This window comes from Moschus berezovskii, chromosome X (assembly GCF_049115385.1).
Source record: "Moschus berezovskii isolate FMDL1 chromosome X, NW_MosBer_1.0, whole genome shotgun sequence".
Classification (NCBI taxonomy): domain Eukaryota; kingdom Metazoa; phylum Chordata; class Mammalia; order Artiodactyla; family Moschidae; genus Moschus; species Moschus berezovskii.
In genome coordinates this window covers 113,789,493-113,811,868 of record NC_142488.1, presented here as the reverse complement: position 1 = coordinate 113,811,868, position 22,376 = coordinate 113,789,493, and the positions used below count along the sequence as shown (strand labels likewise).

At 41.9% G+C, this 22,376-nt stretch overlaps 1 protein-coding gene across 3 annotated transcripts in view; it reads right to left on the bottom strand.

Annotated features, from left to right (window-relative positions):
- Window positions 1-22,376, bottom strand: part of GRIA3 (glutamate ionotropic receptor AMPA type subunit 3) — a 314,305-nt gene that overhangs the window by 229,104 nt on the left and 62,825 nt on the right. For all 3 annotated transcript variants that reach the window (XM_055437923.2, XM_088834231.1, XM_055437921.2), the window contains one exon: window positions 6,823-7,062. In XM_055437923.2, the coding sequence (XP_055293898.1) occupies window positions 6,823-7,062 (240 nt within the window). The remainder of the gene's footprint in view (window positions 1-6,822; window positions 7,063-22,376) is intronic.

Here is a 22,376-nt window from a genome sequence, read left to right as displayed (position 1 = left end):
TACAGTCCATGGGGTCACCAAGAGTCGGACACGACTGAGCGACTTCACTTCACTTTCCTTCTGTTGTAAAGATGCAAGGATGCCATGAGGATTAAATGTGATCATTCACAAACTCAGGGCCTAGTATGTAATAAGTGCTTAAAAATGGCAGCTGCTCTTATCAAACTAAGATAATAAAAATGATGACAAAAATTGGGATCTGTTGTTTTCTACCAAGGATTGGTACTGGGATGTGTATGTGTGAATGCGAGTGCGTGTGTGTGTGTGCATAGAAAGAGAGACAGAGAGAGAGACACACACACAGTGAGAAGATCTGTGCCTTATTTGGGAAAAAGAACTGGATGACAAGGATGAAGCCAGGTTATGTAGGTAGTAAATGACAATGTACAGGAAGAAATGAGGGTTTGAAGCTCTGCTTGCCTCTCCGTAGAGTTAAAATCCAGCCAATCTGAAAACACTCATGATCCTTGGAGAAAGGCTCCTTGTCCTTGTCTTGGAGAATCTCTTTACCTCTCAAGCCCTTCAGGATATTTTAACATTTTCCCACCTTCCTAGCTATTTGGCAACACATTATTCTTTTCACAAGGTGCCTGCTCTAATGAATGCAAATTTTCTTGGTGGATGGGGGGGGGAAAGTTGGGTTAAAAAGGAATTTTTCCAGGCCCCTGAGATAAATGACTGTTTCAGCAACAGGATCTCAAATTCTCAAAGGCAGAATTCTCTGAATTCTGCTTAAATACTGCCTGTAGCAGCAGCAGCAGCAGCAGCTGAGCACTAGGCAACACCCAGTAATTGTTTGTGGACTGGTGGGCTACTTGTCACTGCCCGTGTTCTTGCCACAACCTTCTAGCGCAAACAGAAAGGTCTGAGAGAAGGCGGGTGACTTCCTGAGAGTTACCTGGGAACTGAGTAGGGAGTTTCAGGTGGAGAATGGGAAACGGCAGGAGTTTATTGAACACTGGCAAGAAGGTAGGGACTAGTTGCCTCAAAGGGCACTTGGAGCTATTATCTCATTATCTAAGCTGAGAGCCACAGGCTGGGCCAGGTTCTTTCATCTCTGTGGGTTGTGCCCATTGAAGCCAAGGAGAGCTGTCAGGTGCACGAGAGAGTCTGGCTGCAGTTCTCAAACGTGTTGCTGTTCTGGGGGAAATATTAGCACCACAGACAGCTAGATCACTTGCACCCAAAATATAGGTCTAATAGCAAAGTGGAAGCACTTTTATGCAGGTGTAGGGACTGGTTAGGACAGATATGCCAAGCCAGGGAGGGCAGGTGTAATTAAGTGCCACAGTGAGGAGCCCTGGATAAGTAAAAAAGAAAAAATGGGGTGCAAGTGGTTAAGACTCTGCACTTTCACTTTAGGGGGCACAGGTTTGATCCCTGGTGAGGAAGCTACGATCCCCATGCAGTGTAGCCTTAAAAAAGGGTCAGTAAAGAGAAGAGGGTACAAAGAGGGTGTATATCACACTTAGTAAAGCTCATAACTTTCCCGAGGACTGACTTTTGATGTATATAGCCCCAAAAGCATCAATTTCAATTTTGCATTAACAAACCAAGGTGGTTATTTTAGTAACTAAACAAGATGATGACCTGCAAACAAAAAACCAGACCTTACTCTGCAGACAGAAACCAAAGCATACCCAACAAAGCTTTGAAATCCACTCAGTAGTTCACAATTTCAGAGATAAAATTACCCTGATTGTGCTATAAATATTTTAAATGGCCTCAAATGTTTAACCCATTTCTCAGCTCCTCACTCATCTCTGCCCTTATACAGTGGAGTCACATCATTTGTATATTTAGCTTATTTGATTGTAATTATAGGTGCTCCCTTCTGTCTCTCTCCAGCTTCCATTTCTCTCTTATGCAATTTTAAAAATTCTAAAATTATACTTTGCAGTTGTAATTTTCCCCATAATGTTTATTACTGAAGCAATAGATGATCATTGTAGAAAAAAAGAGAAAATATAGAATAGACATACTATTTTGAACTCTGTGGGAGAGGGCGAGGGTGGGATGATTTGGGAGAATGGCATTGAAACATGTATATTATCATATGTGAAACGAATCGCCAGTCCAGGTTCGATGCATGATACAGGATGCTCGGGGCTGGTGTACCGGGATGACCCAGAGGGATGGGATGGGGAGGAAGGTGGGAGGGGGGTTCAAGATGGGGAGCACATGTACACCCGGGGCGGATTCATGTCAATGTATGGCAAAACCAATACAATAATGTAAAGTAATTAGCCTCCAATTAAAAAAAAAGAATAGACATACTATTGAATATTTCAGCAAATCATACAACAGGGTTTGAGTTATAAATTGGGTTTTCTCTTTCTTCCTTTTTCTTTTTTCTCCTTTCCTCCCTCCCTCTTTCCTTTCCTTTGTTTCCTTCCTTCTTCCCTCCCTCCCTCCCTTCTTGGTTTTTCTGTCTCTTTCAGTCTAACATTTAAAAAAACATCATGGGCTTCTTCTGGATGAATCACTAGTGGAGTTGGGAAAACACTAAGTATATACCCAGGTCTGTGCTAGAAACCAGGTACGCATAAAGTCTCAATCTGGGGACTAAGCAATGATCTACTATTGCAGTGGAGAGAAGCACTTGGGAAGGTCAATAGCAGACCCAGTGAATTAACAACAGAAAGCAAATAAGTGCCAAGTGAATGACATGGACAAAAGGGTTCTGGGGGCCTTCAGAGGTGTGCAAGATCTCTGCTCCTTAAAACTGGTTTTCCTCCTGCCCTCAATACCTCAGTAAATAGCGTCACCTTATCACCCAGTCTCTCAAGCCAAAAGATTAGTAGTCATTCACGAATCCTTCCTTTCCCTCACATCCCACAGCCCATCTGTCACCAAGTTCTGTTGATTCTGGGTCCAAAATATATTTCAACCCTGTCTACTTTTCTCCATTTCCAGCCTAGTCTAAGCTGCCATCATTTCTCACCTATAGAAACTTAAGTGAGATCACGTGACTCCCCTGGTCAGAATCCTCCAATGACTTCCCATTGTAGTTACAATAAAATTCATATTCCTTATCCTGGCTCCTATGTGTATGCCATGGCTTTGATCTGACTTCTGTTTTCATTCTCATCTTAGGTCACTCTCCACTTCCTCACAACCCTTTAGCCACACTTGTCTTCTTTCAGTTTTTCAAACATACTAAGCTCTCCCTGCCACAGGGCCTTTGCACTTGCTGTTTTCATTGCTTAAAAACTCGTTTTCTGTATTCTTCACATGACTGTTCCCTTCTAATTCTTTAGTTCTCAACTGAAATGCTCCTTCTTCATGAGGTTGTCACTGAGAATCCTTTGACAATTATGTCCTATCGATTAGTATCTGTCTTTTTTTCCTTCATAACACCTGACCTAAATATAAAATTTTTGCTTTTATTTCTTTGCTTACTTATTTTTCTCTATATCCTTTATTAGAATGTAAGCTTTATAATGGCAGGAGACATGTCTATCCTGTTCAGCAGTTTAACCCTACCACCTATTGAATGAATGAATTGTTGTGCACTGGAGTGGTCCGGAAAGGCTACCTTGAGGAAGTAGAGTTTGAAGTGGGTTTGGAAAAACAGAAGGATAGGCAGGAAGAATTTTCATAATCGAGATGGAGAGAATTCCAGGTAGTAGTAGAAGGGCAGTTCCTGAGGCAAGCGTGGTTCTGGCACATTTGGGCAACTGTGGAAAATAGGCGTGGCCTGCAGTGGATGTTTCTCATCAGGTAACATAAGACAACAGGTTTGTTAGTTGGTTGAGGCATAATCATGCCTTGAGGAGTAGACCGCTTTTGGAAAAACAAAATGTGGGCAAATAAAAACTGTTGAAAATTCTGGACCCAGGTTGCAGTGTGCAGTATTTTAAGAAGGCTTTCCAAGGGGGGAATTAGTATAAAACCTTATAGAAAATTACTTCTTAAACAGAGCAGATTAATCCCACCAGCTAAATGGCTATAGAGGAAAAAATATGAACCCACATGAGTCAGAAAGGTTTCATTTGGTTCTAAGACCACAGATCTGAACAAATTATTTAATGAGATGATTTGAGAAAAAAGATACAGGATTAGGAAATAGAGATATGGACTTTCTTAGTGGCCCAGTGGTTAAGACTCCATGTTTCCAATGCAGGGGATGCAGGTTCGATCCCTGGGTGGGAAACTAAGATCCCACATGCTGTGGAGCAACTAAGCCCATGCAACATAACTGGGGAGCCCACATGCTCTAGAGCCTGTGCATTGCAACAAAGGCCCAGCACAGCCAAAAAAGAAAGAAAGAGAGGTGGACTTTTGCTTCCTTTCCTCCAGTAGAGAGCTAATGGGCAAAGGAGGGTCATGAGAGATGAGGAGAGAATACATGAACTTGTATCTCCTGCTTTTCAAAAAGTATTAGCAGAACTGATGTTTCATTTTTAAAAATTTCAGGAGAAAAGTCTAATTTACAAATTTTAGTTCTGAAAATTAGATTTTTATGCACTAGATTCTACTGTATATAATACATGGAAATAGGCTAATTCATCTTCAGTGTTTGAAAGAAAGGAAATGCATTAAAATTTAGCAAATTGTGAATTGCTGCTGCTACTGCTAAGTCACTTCAGTCGTGTCCGACTCTGTGTGACCCCACAGACGGCAGCCCACCAGGCTCCCCTGTCCCTGGGATTCTCCAGGCAAGAACATTGGAGTGGGTTCCCATTTCCTTCTCCAATGTGTGAAAGTGAAAAGTCAAAGTGAAGTCGCTCAGTCATGTCTGACTCTTTGCGACCCCACGGACTGCAGCCTACCAGGCTCCTTCATCCATGGGATTTCCCAGGCAAGAGTACTGGAGTGGCTTGCCATTGCCTTCTCTAATTGTGAATTAGAACATTTAAATTATTTTGGTACCCTAGTCAGGCAATGATATGCAAGAACACAGGGTACTCCTTTCTGATTCTGCCCTTTGTTCATGTTCTTTTTTTCTTCCCCAAACTCTATCTCCCTCTTCTCTTCCAGTCCACAGCTTATATATCCTTTAAGGCCTGGCTCCTCTAGCCAGCCTTTGAAAATTCTACTTTGTTGAAGTGCTACTTTTTCATAAGTCTTACAGCAGTCAGAACCTGTAGTGTATCACTTAATTTTCTATGAGTTTGATACTTTGTTCTGAAAGTTGTTCATGAATTGTTTCCTTAATGTCCTTTTTCTGTCTACCCCCACTGGGACTGTATTATATAAGCATGTATCACAAGATTTGAATAAACCATTGAGGGTAGATAACACCTTATAGATTGGTTGACTAATTAACTGATAATATGTAAGCTAGGATTAGTAATAAGATTCAAAGTATCCCGTCTGGTATTATATTAAAAATCATAGCATATTACATTAAGAAGGGACATAACTTTGGCTAGGAGATCAAGGCCAAGAAAGCCTGAATGAGTTGGTTAAGGTCAGAGAGCTAGTGAGTGGCAGAGGATGGACTAGAACTCTGCTCTCCTGTTTCAGGTTCATGAAATTTGATAATATTTGGAGGTAAGTACCATAAGCAAATACAGGCCTTAGTGTTTCCTGAGAGGGTTTGATGATCTATCAAAATAAGAGTAAAGTGAGGAGCACTCTGGATTCCTAAAAACAAAATGGCCCTTCAAGTTGAGTTACCTATAAGGACGTCATTTCCAGTGATCCCTCAGAGAGGTCTTCCATTTGCTCCTTCTTTCTCTGAGTCAGAAAATCCTGAGTCAGAGACAGCCATTCCCTGCATATGCATGTGTCCTAAGTCAGTTAGTGTCCAAATCTTTGTGACCCCATGGACTGTAGCCCACCATGATCCTCTGTCCATGGGATTTCCCAGGTATGAATACTGGAGTGGGTAGCCATACACTTCTCTAGGGGATCTGCCTGACCCAGGGATTGAACTCCCGTCTCCTGTGTCTCCTGCATTGGCAGGCAGATTCTTTACCACTAGCACCACTTGACAAGCCCTTCCCTGCATATAACCAGGGGAATAGGCAAACAAGTGATAAAGTAACATTATCTTTTAGAATCTCATGGTGATAGGATTCCCTGGTTTTACTAAGAAAACCCTCAAAGATAACTAGATTTTAGAGGAGTCTGTTTAGCTGCACTATGATGCGTATACCTAACTGGATACTATTTAAGATCAGACCCCTAATTTTTGAGACTCTTTCAATATAATATGTCATCAATAGATTCAATATAATATGTCTAACTCGTAGAAAATCTATCCACCCCCCAAACCCAATTTAGCCAGTCTCCATTCATTATTTCCATCAGCTAGTTGTTGAGGCCCTACAATCTGAAAGCCTAATGTGATCTGGAAGCCAGAGATATTGCCACCAGTTCCAGCTCCGGGGTTAAGCTGCTGTGTGAAAAAGCACTTTTCCTTTTTGGGCTTCAGTTTTCTCATCTATGAAATGGGGATAACTGTGGTCTCTGGTTGGATTAATTCTGCAAAAGCTTTCCAGCTTAGGCCTTTCTCTATTTTAGACTAAGCCACTTTTGCTTTGTGTATTTTAGACCAGATCAATTATTTTGAGGAGGGGGGAGGGTTCTTTTTCAGCAACAGTGATTCAACCAGGAAGATAATCTGAAACCCCTTTTCAAAGTTTGGGATGGGAATACATGTATAATTTGAAAAATTAGATTCTAAAATTAGTATTGCTTTGATTCTTTTTTTTTTTGCCTTACTCTTCAATTCATTTTGAATAATAATTACAGTTTTAAAAGTATATGAGATTTTATTTACTGGAAGAGAAGGGGACAAGCATGAGTTGAGGAGGTTGAAGACCACTGTTAAGTGAATATTCAAAGAGGAGAGCAGATGCCTCTTCTTACCTCTTTCTGTGTCGTAAAGGTACACAAACTTCTCCCACTTGTAGTGACCCAGGAGACTCAGGATGGCGCCCTTCAAGGCTGGGCGCATCTGGATGACAAACTGCACATCTGCATCAGTGGGGAAGCTGGGTGTGACAAAGGACGTGTGCAGGGCTCCACAGAAGGAGGTCAGAGTGTTCATGGACATCTGGTCATAGAATCCAAAGATGGCATACACCCCTCTTGAGAACTGGGAGCAGACTGCAATGAGAAAAAGAGAAAGACATTTCAATAAGTTCATGGTCCTTTGCTGCAGCTTGCAGGGTTGGAAATACAGTGCAAAGTTAGACTCTAAAAGACAGACAGAAAACAAGTGGTTGCTGAAGTCTCTAGAAGCCCTTGGAAAATCCAGTTGCCCAGCAGGTAAAGGATAAGAAAGGAAAGAATTTATCTGATGCAGTTGCATCTTCTCTATGAGAGAAAACTAAGCATGAGCAGGAAACTAAGAGGAATGTGGCAAGCAAAGAGGTGAAGGTTGTCTTACCCTCCTTCAGCAAACCTCCCAGCCCACCCCCAAGGCACTAAGGGCTCCCACACTTCCACTGTAGCTGCCCAGGGGCCTCCTAGGATACCCAGGCCCCATCAAGGTATTGGGTTGGCTCAAAAGTTCATTCAGGTATTATGGGAAAGCCCAGATGAACTTTTTGGCCAACCCAATAGAATTATCTTGTGTCTCACCCCTGCAGTGCTTTTCTACTAGGTAACAATAGTGACTGATGATTTAGTCAGATGAACTGCTAATGTGTCTTCTAGGAAATGTGTCTCTTAGGTTGTTGTTGTTTAGTCAAAAAGTCGTGTTTGAGTCTTTGTGACCTCATGGACTACAGCCCACCAGATTCCTCTGGCCATGGGATTTCCCAGGCAAGAATACTGGAGTGGGTTGCCATTTCCTTCTCCAGGGGATCTTCCTGACCCAGGGGTCAAACCCACGTCTCTTGTGTCTCCTGCATTGGCAGACGAGTTCTTTACCACTGAGCCACTTGGGAAGCCCCTTCTTGGTTACATAATGCTTTACCTATCTAGTTATGTTATGATGAACACCCCTTATGTAGACTAATAATGAGGGAAATTTCAGATTCTGGGCAGGTCATTGGGAATACTGGCTTTTCAGTACCCATGGGGTAGGTGGGCCAATTCTGCCCCTGTGTAATAGGTAAAGTTCTATATTAATCCTTTTGATTTGATCTTCTAGACCTGGTAGCCCACACACAAAATGTTCACATCCTCCTCACGATTGTGGTGAGTTTTCCTCCATCTCAAAATGGGTCACGCCACTACCTCTTCCTTCTTCGGGCCCAGATGAGCTTAAAACATGGGAACCAATCTCAATATTAGCGTAAGTAGAACAAAATTAGCAAAGCAAATCAGCTACAACAGCACCATGTGGTGCATTCCCAAACCAAGTGGAAATGATCTTCAGATTATTTGCACTACTGCTCCCTTCCATTCATGCGAAGCAGTCAGAACAGGCAGTTGATAATGTGGTGTGATTTAAGGGTCCCTGCTTGGTCACCCTTATCAGCTAGGAAGCCAACATTAGGCTTACTTTTTCAGGTTTCGAGTTATGAAAAAAAGCTTATGCTTTGGGAGCCCCCTCCCCCAAATTACAATCTTTTTTTAGCCATTAACATGTCTGATTAGATGTCAGGACAAGTAAGAAAATGGATAGGTTCAGTTTTGATGGGAATGGGTGGGTCAGAGAAGAGAATGTAAAGGTTTTGCTCCCTTTTATCAGCCAAACTCATGGCTCATTGGCTTGAGGTAGCATTTCAAAGGTGATTATCAGTCACTCAAGGACCTCCTTAGGGGGAGACATTGCTTCCAGCTTGAGGAATTCTAAGTGACCTCCAAACACCTGCAAGAAAAGCCTTTATATTAAAAGGGAAAATCAACTAGAGAATGAACCTGGGGCATTTCATGACATGGGGCCAAAAGAAGTATTCCGAAACAAAAAGGAAGTTGCTAGATGGCACTATGTCTTAATCATCACCAAAGGAGACATGAAGGAGAGTCCCATTCCCAAATTCATCCTGTCAGTGTAGAATTTTGCAGTACTAGGTCAAATCTTGGCCAATACACATAATGTTCTGTATAACATTGACAACAATAATGATAACAGTTATTGAGTTCTTAGTAGGTACCAGCCCATATGCTAAGCACACATATTATCTCTTTTAATATTCCCAAAAACCTCATTAGGTATTACTATCATTTCTATTTAATAGATAAGAATTCTGAGACCAAAAAATGTTCTATCTCTTAAGTGGAGCGGCCAGGACTTGAACCTGAGTCCAACTCCAAAACTCACACTGCCTGGGACCCAAAACAAACAGTGACATTGGACAGTATTTATTGGCTTGAATGCAATAGAGTTTCCAGATTTGGCAAATATAAATATATTGAATATATATTTATATTACTAGAAAATAGATAAATAGAATGTCCAATTAAATTTGAATTTCAGATAAATAAGAAATTATTTTTAGTTTAAATATGCCTCAAATTCAGTCATATACTGAAAAATTACTTGTTTATTTGAAACTCATATTTAACTGAAAATCCTGAATTTTATCTGGCAGCTCTAGAAAGAATCCAATCTTATTAACAGTTATGGGGCTGGAAGACTGGAATAAGCAATAGTGGCTTTTCATTCAAAATGACTCAGGAGGTAGCCAGTCATTCTTAGATCTATCTATACCAACTATCATCAGTTCAGTTCAGTTCAGTTCAGTCGCTCAGTCGTGTCCGACTCTCCACGACCCCATGAATCACAGCACGCCAGGCCTCCCTGTCCATCACCAACTCCTGGAGTTCACTTAAACTCATGTCCACAGAGTCGGTGATGCCATCCAGCCATCTCATTCTCCGTCGTCCCCTTCTCCTCCCGCCCCCAACCTTTCCCAGCATCAGAGTCTTTTCCAGTGAGTCAACTCATCGCATGAGGTGGCCAAAGTATTGCAGTTTCAGCTTTAGCATCAGTCCCTCCAATGAACACCCAGGATCGATCTCCCTTAGAATGGACTGGTTGGATCTCCTTGCGGTAGAAGGGACTCTCAAGAGTCTTCACCAACACCACAGTTCAAAAGCATCAATTCTTCGGCAGTCAGCTTTCTTCACAGTCCAACTCTCACATCCATACATGACCACGGGAAAAACCATAGCCTTGACTAGACGGACAATGCAACATATTTTTCAACAAGGAAATCCCAACCAGGCAAAATTATGAACAATAATTGAGGGAGAAAAACTTGGAGAGAGACAAACATATAGCTATGATCCTCTTAGAGTTTCAAAAAGCCCCTGGTGTATTGGAAAGAAACAGAAAATTAAAGTAGGTTATAGATTCTTTTTTTTTTTTTTAAACCTTGCATCGCTCTTGTAATCATTGTTTTCGAATCTAGTGGGTGCAGAATTAGTCATTACTAGTTTATACATGCAGAGAAGGCAATGGCAAGCCACTCCAGTACTCTTGCCTAGAAAATCGCGTGGACAGAGGAGCCTGGTGGGCTGCAGTCCATGGGGTCGCTACTAGTCAGACACAACTGAGCGACTTCACTTTCACTTTTCACTTTCACACATTGGAGAAGGAAATGGCAACCCACTCCAGTGTTCTTGCCTGGAGAATCCCAGGGACGGCGAGCCTGGTCGGCTGCCATCTATGGGGTCGCACAGAGTTGGACACGACTAAAGCGACTTAGCAGCAGCAGCAGTTTATACATGGATATTTCATTATTTATTTATTTAAAATACATTGAACACTCTTAGAAACATCACTCAGCCCAAGAATCATAATATTACTAATAACTTAGTTTTACCTATGTCTCCTTCTTCTGTTCTCTCTTCCTGTTTTGATTCTCTCCCTCCCCCTGGGGTAACTACTACATTGAATTTTTAAATTTATCATTAGCTTGGTCTTCTTAAAAAAAATACACAGATGCACCTAAACAACATAATTCTATTTTTGCTTATTTTAAAACTTGCTAAGAAGAAAGTCATGTTGTATATGTGAAACCCAGACTCCAGGCAGGAGCACTCAGTGAAACCTTTGAGCTTATGTATGATGACAAGTAGAAAAAGACTCAGGAAGAGCTTCTAAAAATGGGTGAGTGAGCAGGTGTGAGGGAGCCCAGTGACAACTTAAAAAATTCCAAACTAAGCTCACAGCTTCGGGCCCAGCTCAGTTGAGAGACCTAGGAGTATTATATTGTAGATCAGCGTCACCTTTCAGAAAACACTCAGCTACTGTGGTCTAACAGGCAGACACACGGCAGTGGACATCAACAAGACACGTGTTAGGAAAAGATTATTGTGTTCTATTCCTTTTATTTTCTTAGAGTATAAATGCTTTACAATATCATGTTAGTTTCTGCTGTACAACAGCGTGAATCAGCTATATGTATACATATATCCCCTCCCTCTGGAGCCTCCCACCCTCCCATCATACCACTCCAGGTCATCACAGAGCACTGAGCTGAGCTTGTGCTACACAGCTGTTTATTTTACACGTGGTAGCATATATATGTCAATGCTGCTCTCCCAATTTGAACCACCCTTCCCTCCCCACCCCGCGTCCATATGTCTGTTCTCTACGTCTGCATCTCTATTCCTGCCTGCAAACAGGTTCATCTTCCTTTCGGATAAAACAGAGGTGCAGCTGTCCTGCAGATAGTATTGTGCATAGTTACACTTGCTCTGTCTCAACATGTGCAAGTAACATAAGCTGAAGGCCCGGGGGGAAGACAATTGCCACACGAAGACAGGGGTAATAGCCTTTGAGGGAAGCTGGGGCATGAGGTCCATTCTTGGCTGCAGAAAGTAGGGCTGAATAGTACACTGAGCTGACCCAAGGGATAGTGTATATATTTCTAGGTCCTCAGAATGTTTGAAATAGAAGAAACTTAAATACTCTGTCATTCACTGTCTTTTCAAGCACAATTTTTAGTGTAGAATCCTTTCTCCAGATGAAATTTTATGTGGCAAGGTCCAGTAGATAAGAGATATAGTGACTGTCTCTTTTGCTTCAACAGAGTCCCACTGATGCCTACCTAGCCTAAAGAAACTGACACAAAGTGGGGAAGTGTCTTGCACAAGGTCATGCAGTGAATTATGAACCAGTCTCTCAGAACTGCTTTATCAGCATCTCCATGCCATCCCTACTCCAGTGCTATCTAGGGCAGCATGGGTCAGGATTTGCCTGGCATGAAAGTGACTTACCCACAATACCTAGCTCTCAGCATTGACGGATCCACCAGGGGTTTCCCGTGACTCATCTGCCAGCTGCTGCTCTCAGTTCCCTCCAGCCTTAAATATCAGTGAGAGCAGGTGGCAGATTGGTGGGTGATCTTTGGGGACTTGTGATTCTTTGGGGCAATGTGTGTTATCTTTATCTGAATCCTTAATGAACCACACCCATTTATTTATCTCAGGAGACTAGTCCCTGGTAAAATAATGACAGAAGAAATAGTTGTCTTGGCAGTCTTACGAAGCCGTGAAGCATAAAAGGAAGGGGAGAAGCTTTTGAGGCAGGTGGACTTTAGTTATGGCTCTGCCAGTCTGAGGCTGCACGACTTAAACTCTGTGGGCCTCAGTATAGGATAGAGATTATGAAGGCAGGCTCTAGACTTGGATCCTTTAGGTTGAAATCCTGAATTCATCACTTATTAGGCAAATTACTTAATATCTGTTTCTGACCCAGTTTTCTCATCTGTAAAAATGAGATAATAGTGCCTGTCTCAGCACTGGTTGTGAAAGTCAAAATGACTCCATTCATGGGAAGCATCTATCTATAACAGTACCTGGCATGTAAGAGATACTCACTTAGTGCTAGCTATTTATTCATGCAACAAATAGCTGCAGAGCATCTACTATGTGCTGGTACCATTATAGGTAGTAGGAGATACAGGAGAGAAAATTGATCCTGTCCTCCCAAAACGTGTGTACTAGTGAGGGGAGAAGACAGTAAGAAATGAGATAAGTAAAAGGTAAAGTATGTCTTAGTTATAAATGTGTCTTGGTTATTGTCACGGCGTGAGGAGTAAATGAAATGGCACATGGGAAATACATGGTGCTTAGCATATACTTGGCAACTAAATAGTTTATTCTGTTTCTCTTGCCAACTCTTTACTTTGCACTCTGTTGACCCCATCAGGTTACACCTCCTACAGCAACCACTGCCCTTAACTTCACACTAAGTACCCAGGAAGTCCAGTTTTTCTTCTCTTTCACCTTCCCTAGAAATTCCTTCAGCATTCTTTCCTGTTCTTGGATTCAGGAAGAACTCTGCTAATTTGACTTTGTCCTCTGGCTCTTCCCCTCCCTATATAATTCCCTTGTGCTGGTAAAATGCTGTCTCCACTCGGGGCCTCCATGGTTTCCCAGTATGAAATATCATGATTGCTTGCTAAGAATACCTGTCTCCATCTCTTCCTCCTAGCAAAACAGCAAATTCTTTTAGTTGAAGACGTCATTTCTGACTACATTCTGGATGCCTGGGGATTCTAGTGTAGCTCACCGGCTGTGTTCCCCTCAGTGTTGAGTGACAAGCAAGGCTGGAGCCAGCTGTCACACTTTTATTTATAGTCCCCAAGTCTGCAGGGTCGGGACAGGTATTGAGAATGTACAATGTGGCAGCTAATTACACCACCCATATTTCAAAAGGCCTCATTACAAAAATGTCAAACAACTTGATTATCCCAAAGATCAGAATAACAATATTCCACATCATTTACAGAACACTTTTCATAGCCTTTTGAATTGGGAGAAAAAAAGGAAACTGAAGTCTCTTGCTGACTTAATGATCACATTTGAAACAAGCATGAAGAAGAAAAACATAGCTGTGGAGGAACCAGTAGAGATATACCACAAGAAGGTTCTCTAGGTAATACCACAGTACAGTGAATTCCAGGGGATCAAGGAAGCTTAGAGATGGAAGATCATGGAGTCCAGTGTTTTCTAAAGCTGTGATGCTGGTCCATGGTGAAGTTTCCAGTCTGATGAAATATCTGTGTGTGCGTGTGTGTTTGTGTGTGTGTTGGGGGAAGGTTGACAACTGTTCTTTTTTAGGAAAAATAGTCCTTTTCTCTGTATCATTTCTATTGTCCAAGTGTTGTATGTAGAGTCCTTTCTTTTCTGAAATAATGATGATGTTTATGATACCACTCATATATACATAAATTCAAATATATATACATATATAAATACATATACATATATACATACATATATATAAATTCAAATATATATACATATATCCATATAAATTCATATATATATACACACATATATATGAATTTATATGTATATATACACATATATATGTATGTATATATATGAATTTATATGGATATATATGCCCTCTTTGCAGCAGACCAAATAATTGTGTCCCCAAAGATGTCCATGTCTTAATCCCCCAAATCTGTGAATTAGGTTACATGGTAGAGAGGAATTAAGGCTGCCAATAGAATTAAGGTTGCTAATCAGTTGACTTTAAAATAGTGAGATTATCCTGGATTATCTGGGTGGCCCAATGTAAATGTGGAAGACAGAAGTTGAAAAAAGAGTCAGTATCAGAGTGATGTGATATGAAAAAGACTTGACCAGCCATGACTATGAGTAGAGATGGAGGGGGCTATGAGTTAAGCAAGTAGGTGCTCTCTAGAAATTGGGAAAGGCAAGAAAATGAATTCCCTTTTAGAGCTTCTGGACAGGAATGCTGCCATGCCAACACCTTGATTTGACCTACAGAGCTGGAAGATAATAAACTTGTGCTATTTTAAGCCACTAAATTTGTGGTAATTTGTTATAGTAGTAAATAGAAAATTAATACACTTAACACAGCAAAAGTTAAACACTGCTGACTCTCTAGATCAATCTATACTCCACTCACCCTTTTAACTCCCCTTAAAACATTTATGGATCCAAAAAGTCCAAAAGTTTGGATACTAAGAATCTAATCTAATTTCTAATTCAGCACAGGAACCACCTCCCATGAGACTGTGTTACCTATCTTTGAATACTTCCAGTGACATGGGAGCTCATTACTCACAGGCATCACTTTCCTTGTGGGAGAGCTCTGATGACAAAGGAACTCTTCCTTAAACTGAACCTCAGTTTCCCTCTTGGGCCTCCTGAATGCCACATGATACATCGAGTCCCAATTCCACATGCCCTCTGCTTACTTTTATAGGAAGCTCAAAAATACAATTGACATACTCAAGAGATCCATAAGGGCTATTAGCTATTTAAGTGTGTGCCTTTATTCTCACTAGGCCTTCTTCCTGCCAGGCTAAAACTCTGCTAAAAGATTCCACCTCCTCCTGAATCCCTGCCACTTCCAGAAGCCATCATTCCAACTCCTTCTTTACCATCGTTACTAATGATGGGATGATGAGGACCTAGCACCCCTCTGCATCTGCAACCTACCTTCTGTCCCATCACTCAACTGAACCTGCTCTCTCAAGTTGGATGACAACCTGCTCACTGCCAAATCCAACTCTGTGCATTGACATCATTCAACTTGATTGCTGAGCAGCATTTGACATTGTTGGCCATATCCTCCCCCTTGAAATTTCCCTCTCTGGTTTCAAGAGCATTAAACTCTGCTGGCTCTTCTATCCTTACGGCTCCTTTTCAGTTTCCTTAGTCCATCACCTTGATGAAAATGTGTCCAAACATTTTTGTCTATGGCCCTCTTTTCTTCTTACTCTAAAGGTTTCTCTTTTTCATTCAACAAGTATTTGTGGAGTTCCTGGTATGTGCCAGGCAGAGAGTGGGGAGGGTCTTATCTTACTGCCTTCTTGTGAACGAATTCCAAATAGGTGCCTCTAGCTTCAGACACACTCCTGAGTTCCAGATCCACATTTCTGACCGCTCATAAAACAGCGCCACCTAGAGGTCTTCATGGCAATCACTCACTCAGTGCATTATTTCTCACTCCCATCCACCACCACTGTGCTATTGGCATTTGGGGCTGGATGATCCTCTGTTGTGGGGACTGCCCTGTGCATTATAGGATATTTAGCGGCATCCCTGGCCTTTACCCATTAGATGTCAGCAGCGCTACCACCACCCACCAATTGTGACAACCCTAAATGACTGAAGTGAAGTGAAAGTCACTCAGTCGTGTCTGACTCTTTGTGACCCCATACAGTCCATGGAATTCTCCAGGCCAGAATACTAGAGTGGGTAGCCTTTCCCTTCTCCAGGGGATCTTCCCAACCCAGGGATCGAACCCAGGTCTCCCACCCTGCAGGCAGATTCTTTACCAGCTGAGCCACCAGGGAAGGCCCTAAATGCCTGAAAGTAGCGTCAAATATCCCCTGGTGGCATTGTCACCCCATTCCCATCTGCCTCCTCCATCCTCTGTTTGATATCCATAGGACTTGGTTATGACTTCCTCTCCACAGAGAACAAGGCTTTACCCTAGTGAAAAGGCATGCATATTGAGGTAATCCCATCAGTTATTTTAATGATGAAAGTTGTGGACTCTACAAAGTCCACTATATAGGTGGGTACTTCGTTGGTCTTGCCCTAAAATTGGCTATTTGTGTTTAACCTGGGGATGTAAAAGAGGAAGAATTAGGTAAAGGGTGGAAGGGTTGGGGTGGGGTAGAAGCCAGCTCCTCCTTTCTCTGGGTTCATACAGATCAGCCTTCCAGTCTGCTTGAATATCCTTTGGTCTTGAGTTCTATTAATCACAGTTGGGTGCTTATAGGTTCAAAAGTCAGAACAAGGTGTCAACCCATTCTCCAGCTGATGATCCCATGGTTTAATTATCATCTTTGGGTTAATTCTCTTGAACATTTTGTTCTGCTCTCAGGAGTATCCTGCCTTCTGACAGTCTAACTAGTTATTTTTGCAATTACATGGCATGTATCTCAATGCTGGCGAAGAAAACACTCATTATCAACATTTGATCCTACTTGAATACAGCCGCTTGCAAATGCACACATTAACATATGAACACATGTATTTCGGAACATTCATCTTTTTTTCAACTCTTAAGTGCAACTACCCTTCCCCAGCAATGTCAGAAATGGCAGGAGAAGTGCTGAGTTGGGTTGGGATAAGGAGATGCTTTTTAGGCCCTATAAAATGAAGATATGTGGTTAAGGGTTGGAGCTCATGAGTTTAAAATTTTTTGTTTATTCCTTCATCAAATGAAATATTGAGTGCCTCTTGAGTGACAAACACTGTCTACATGCTGGGATACAGCAGTGAGCAAAACAAATTTGACCTCAGTCCTCATGGTGCTTACAATCTAGTATTCGAAGCAAACAATATGATTACCATGTTCTAAGTACTAAGAAGGAAAAGTATTAGGGTGCTATGAGGCTATGTGACAAGGTGACTTTAATTTAGATGAGGTCAAGGGGAAAGATATCTGACCATGTGACATGTGAGCTGATGCCTGAGAGTAGAAGAGCATCTCAGGCAGAGAAAATAGCACTTTCTGAGGCCCAGATAAAGGACGGCATTTGATGTACTTGAGGCACTGAAAGACGACTAGCCTGACTGAAGTGCGGCCAGTAAGGAGGAGCTACAAGAAGAGTCCGGTAGGAGGCAGGGACCCAACTGTGAAGGACCTTGTAGGATGCTGGTAAGGAATTTTGATTTTACTCTAAGGACAACAGGGGGAAATCACAGAAGGACTTGCTCGTGGTTATTCCATGAGCTGATTTATATTTTTAAAAGATTTATCTGGCTGGTGTATGGAAAGTAAATTTAAGGGGGTTTTCAGTGAAAGAAGGGAGAACATTTTAGATACTTTCCTACAGTCTAAATGAGAGACAAGAGTGTTCTAGATTTGAGTTGTGGCAATGGATGTGGAAAAAACTGGAGTTTATTTTTGAGGTCAAATGACTGAATTTGGGCTGGTTATTTAAACTCTCCAAACCTCATTTCCAAATCTATAACCATTACACTGATAATACCTACCCCATAACATTGTTGTGTGGATTAAATGAAGATGAACAAAGTATGTGGCTCTCATAGAAGTTTGTGCTCAATTGATAAATAGTATCTGCTCTTAATATTATTTTAAAAATTATCTCTCAGTGGGTTTTGTTTGTTTGTTTGTTTTTGGCCATGCCACACAGCATGTGGGATCTTAGTTCCCCAACCAGAGATTCAACCCGTGCCCCTGCATTGGAAGTGCGGTCTTAACCACTGGACTGCCAGGGGCAAGTCTCTGAGATGTGTCTTTATATGGCTTGGTCTCTTAATTTGCTGCATGGTCTAGGGCCGGTTAGCTCACTGGGCTTCAGGTCTGTCATTTGTCAGCCAGGAGAACTAACACCTGTCCTGCCCACTTCACAGGGCTGTGCTGAGAATGGAAATAATAGCTGAAACTCTCCTTTGAAATATTACAAAAGCTGCTATCTAAGTGTCAGTGAGTAAGTGCTATTGGTTCTCAACTCCCAGTACTTATAATCTCCATAACAAATAGCTCAACAGAATCGTCATTCTTCCCAGCCTCCATCTCTGCTATTCACCTATGTGTCTCCATCAATCATCTAAAGTTGTCAGGGGCCTGTCTTGACTTGCAATTCATTTTACATGGGATTTTAGCACAACTCTTAATTGAAAAACTAATTGATCCAGTGATCCAGTCACAGTCAATGAAACAATTTCTAAAGCTGGGCAGGAAAGTGATGAACTCCAACGATGCATTTGAATCAACCCTAAGATTTGTCATTGACAGATAAGAGCCTCAAGTTCTATACCGTGTCACATAACGCTGGAGCTCCACTGTCTTTAATTTTGCAGCCTATGCTGGGCTGAGGGGAGGGTGAGCTTGGCCCCTAAACAAGAATTATTCTTAAAAGTTAATTAATGGTTATCTGTTATGCATGCTTGGAATACTTCATAATTAAAACCCAAACTATATAAACATAATAAAACATTTAGGCCCACTGTCAGTTAGCAAGACAAGCTTTTATTTGCCATTCTGTTTGAATTCCTTAGTATCACATTCTCAATGTGGAGTGTAATGGCCAAGGTCACCTCCTAGGTGTTTACAATGCAAAGGGCCCCTCTATAGTTTGATTGGGCTTCCCTGGTGGCTCAACTGGTAAAGAATCTGCCTGCAATGTGGGAGACCTGGATTCGATCCCTGGGTTGGGAAAATCCCCTGGAGAAGGGAATGGCTACCCACTCCAGTATTCTAGCCTAAAGAATTACATGGACTATACAGTCCATGGGGTCGAAAAGAGTCAAACATGAGCAATTATTAGTTAGCTAGCTAGCCATAGTTTGATTGACAGGTGGGCATTCCATCTCGTCCTGAACACGGCTGCTGATGGTGAGCTCACCACTTTTTCCAAAGCAGTGCGTTCTACTTTTAGGTAGCTCTTGTGATAAGAGATTTCCTTATTATATTGAGCATATATCTACCTCTCTGTAACTTTCACCACCTAAGGCTCCTTTTTGTCTGAGGCTTACTGAAATATCTACTCTCTCTTCTAATGGCAGGCCTTCAAACATCTGAAGATATATTTCCCACCTGTCTGTGCCTTCTCTTATTCAGGCTAATCACTCCTGGCACTTCAGATGTATGTTGTAGATCCCAGGCCTTCACCACTCTGACCACCTTCCTCCTGACGTGTTTCAGTTTGTTAAGTGTCACTCTTAAGAGACTGATGTCTGGAACTGAGCACCACACTGCCAGTGAGATTGAACCCATTCAGAAGACAGCGAACTGGTGCCTTCGCACTGCCTATTTGGACTAGACATCATGTATTTATCAGTCCTGCCTAGGATAGCATTGATTTTATTTTTACCCATCCACTGTAGAATTCTATGGAACCTCCTCTTATGTTGTGAATTTATATCCCAGGTATTTTGTTTAGGAACTTCTGCCAAGCCAGGCTTCACCTAACCTTGGATATGTGCTGTTTTTTTTTTACACATTTTCCCCTTTTAAATGTCCTTATGGCTTTGACCCAGTCTTTTTTTCAAATTAAAAAAAAATTTTTTGGCCATGCTGCACGATAGTTCCCCAACGAGCAATTGAACTCATGCTCCCTGCAGGGGAAGCATAGAGTCTTGACTACTGGACCACTAGGGGAGCCTCCTTGACCCAGTCTTTTAAATCTTGACTTTGTTAACAAGCTTATTAGCTATCACTTCCAGTTAAGTGTCATTTACAAATTTCGATCAGCCTGCTTTGGGTGGCATCATCTAAATTGTCAGCAAAAATTCTGAAGAACACAGGGTCAAGGACAGAATCAATTGCCATGCTACTTTATTCTTCACCCCTGTGGTTTCTAGGATGACAACAACTACGTAAGAAGTACACTGGGTAGAATTCTTCAGTCTGCTCAAAAAATATCTTTAATACTCTTACAGTTTAGGCAATACAAATAACTCGTACTACTGATCTTTGTTCTTCGGACACCTTCACAGGTCTGAAATTCAGGAAAAAAAAAACTAACTGGAATGATTTTCTCTTCTCCTGGTATTATCATCTCTGACCATGCATCTTTACCAGTTGAGTTTTATGGGGCTGAAGTAAAAAAAAAAAAAAAGAGGAAACTAAGACTAGACAGAGAAATACTTTGTGGTAAAGAATCAAGCACCAGAATAATTGGGCAATGACTCCTTTCTATCCTCTAACTCAAGCAGTGTGTCATTACCTAAGGTCAGAAAACTGATTCGTTGCCCTTTGTTGTCAGAAAGCAAATGGCTTTTCCATTTTATGAGTATAATGATTTATATCTGATCAGTTCCTGGGGTCTACGGTCCTGAGCATCTGTGCCTCCTGCTGCTGCTGCTAAGTCACTTCAGTTGTGTCCGACTCTGTGCGACCCCGTAGACAGCAGCCCACCAGGCTCTCCCGTCCCTGGGATTCTCCAGGCAAGAACAATGGAGTGGGTTGCCATTTCCCTCTCTGTGCCTCCTAGCTGACTTTAAATATACTGTAAAAAGCCTTATAAGATTTCCCAAATGCAATCCTGATGGGAAGCAGCTCTTGAAAAGCCATCTTCACAATACCCAGAATTGGTAGTTATATAAAATAGTTCACCTTGCTGCTGCTGCTGCTAAGTCACTTCAGTCGTGTCCGACTCTGTGTGACCCCATAGACGGAAGCCCACCAGGCTCCCCCGTCCCTGGGATTCTCCAGGCAAGAACACTGGAGTGGGTTGCCATTTCCTTCTCCAATGTGTGAAAGTGGAAAGTGAAAAGTGAAAGTGAAGTCGCTCAGTCGTGTCCGACCCTTAGCGACCCCACGGACTGCAGCCTACCAGGCTCCTCCATCCATGGGATTTTCTAGGCAATAGTACTGGAGTGGCTTGCCATTGCCTTCTCCGAGTTCACCTTACTGCTGCATAAAAAATCGATACAGCCTTAGTTCCCTCAAATATGTGCCAACAGCCTGAAGAGCAAGGAACCCATTTTTCCTTTAGGAAAACAGGGCAAGTTTAAATTAAAGGCACTTTTTCTAACTTGAATTCAACTGGTTGGATTTTGGACAATAATTCTCTGCTCTTAGTTTGGGAGGACAGTCTGGATCTCCATGGAATGTTGTGTCAGAGAAGTCCAGTCAGTGCTGTCTGTCCTGTCAAGCACAGGGCTGACATGCAGGCAACAATCAGTGGCCCTTGCATGACATCACAGGATCCAACTACTCTATTTTAATGGCACTTTGATTGGAAACTATGGGTACCGTAGCTTGAATCTGAAAACAAAACCCTCCAATACCTGCACCCATAAGTCCCCCCATTTTCCTTTGTCCTAAACAAAGAAGGACATCTCTTGGAAGAGAGGAATTTCAGGACTCAGGGCTAATTTAGAAAAAGAGCCAGCTTTTTAACCAGAGCACTAATGAGAGGCAGATAATTGCTCAAAATGTGTTTCCTATGTTTAGTGACTGTCCAGACCTGTCTTGTCTGATCTGGTACCCACTAGCCACATGTGATTATTTGAATTAAAATTATTTAAATGAAGTGAAATTAAAGATTCTGTTTTTCAGTTACTCCACCCATGTTTCTAGTGCTTCACAGCTACATGTACTGTCCAATGAGTGTGACATGGTACATTTCCATGATCAACACAGTGCTGATCTAGTGAGTTCTATTAAAGTTGCCTATTGCACCTACCCAATTCAGTGTTTTAGATTCTAATTTAACTAGCATTTATTCAGTACTCTATTGTAGGCATCATACTAGCAACTTTCATACATTTATGGTGGGGTGGGGGGCATTGTTTAACAGTTCATGGAAGTTGCCAATGTGTATGCAGAGTTGTTAACTGCCTTGTAGTGTGGTTGGAAGGTCCCTGGAAAGTCTTCCTGCCTTCGATTGTCCCATCCATTGCCTGCTGCCAAGTTTGAAACATCTGCCTATCTGGGATAGGATGGTGAACAGTGTGTGTTAGTTGCTCAGTTGTGTTTGACTCTTTGCGACCCCATGGACTGTAGCCCGCCAGGCTCTTCTGTCCGTGGGATTCTCCAGGCAAGAATACTGGAGTGGAGAGCCATCCTGTTCTCCAGGGGATCTTCCCGACCCAAGGATTGA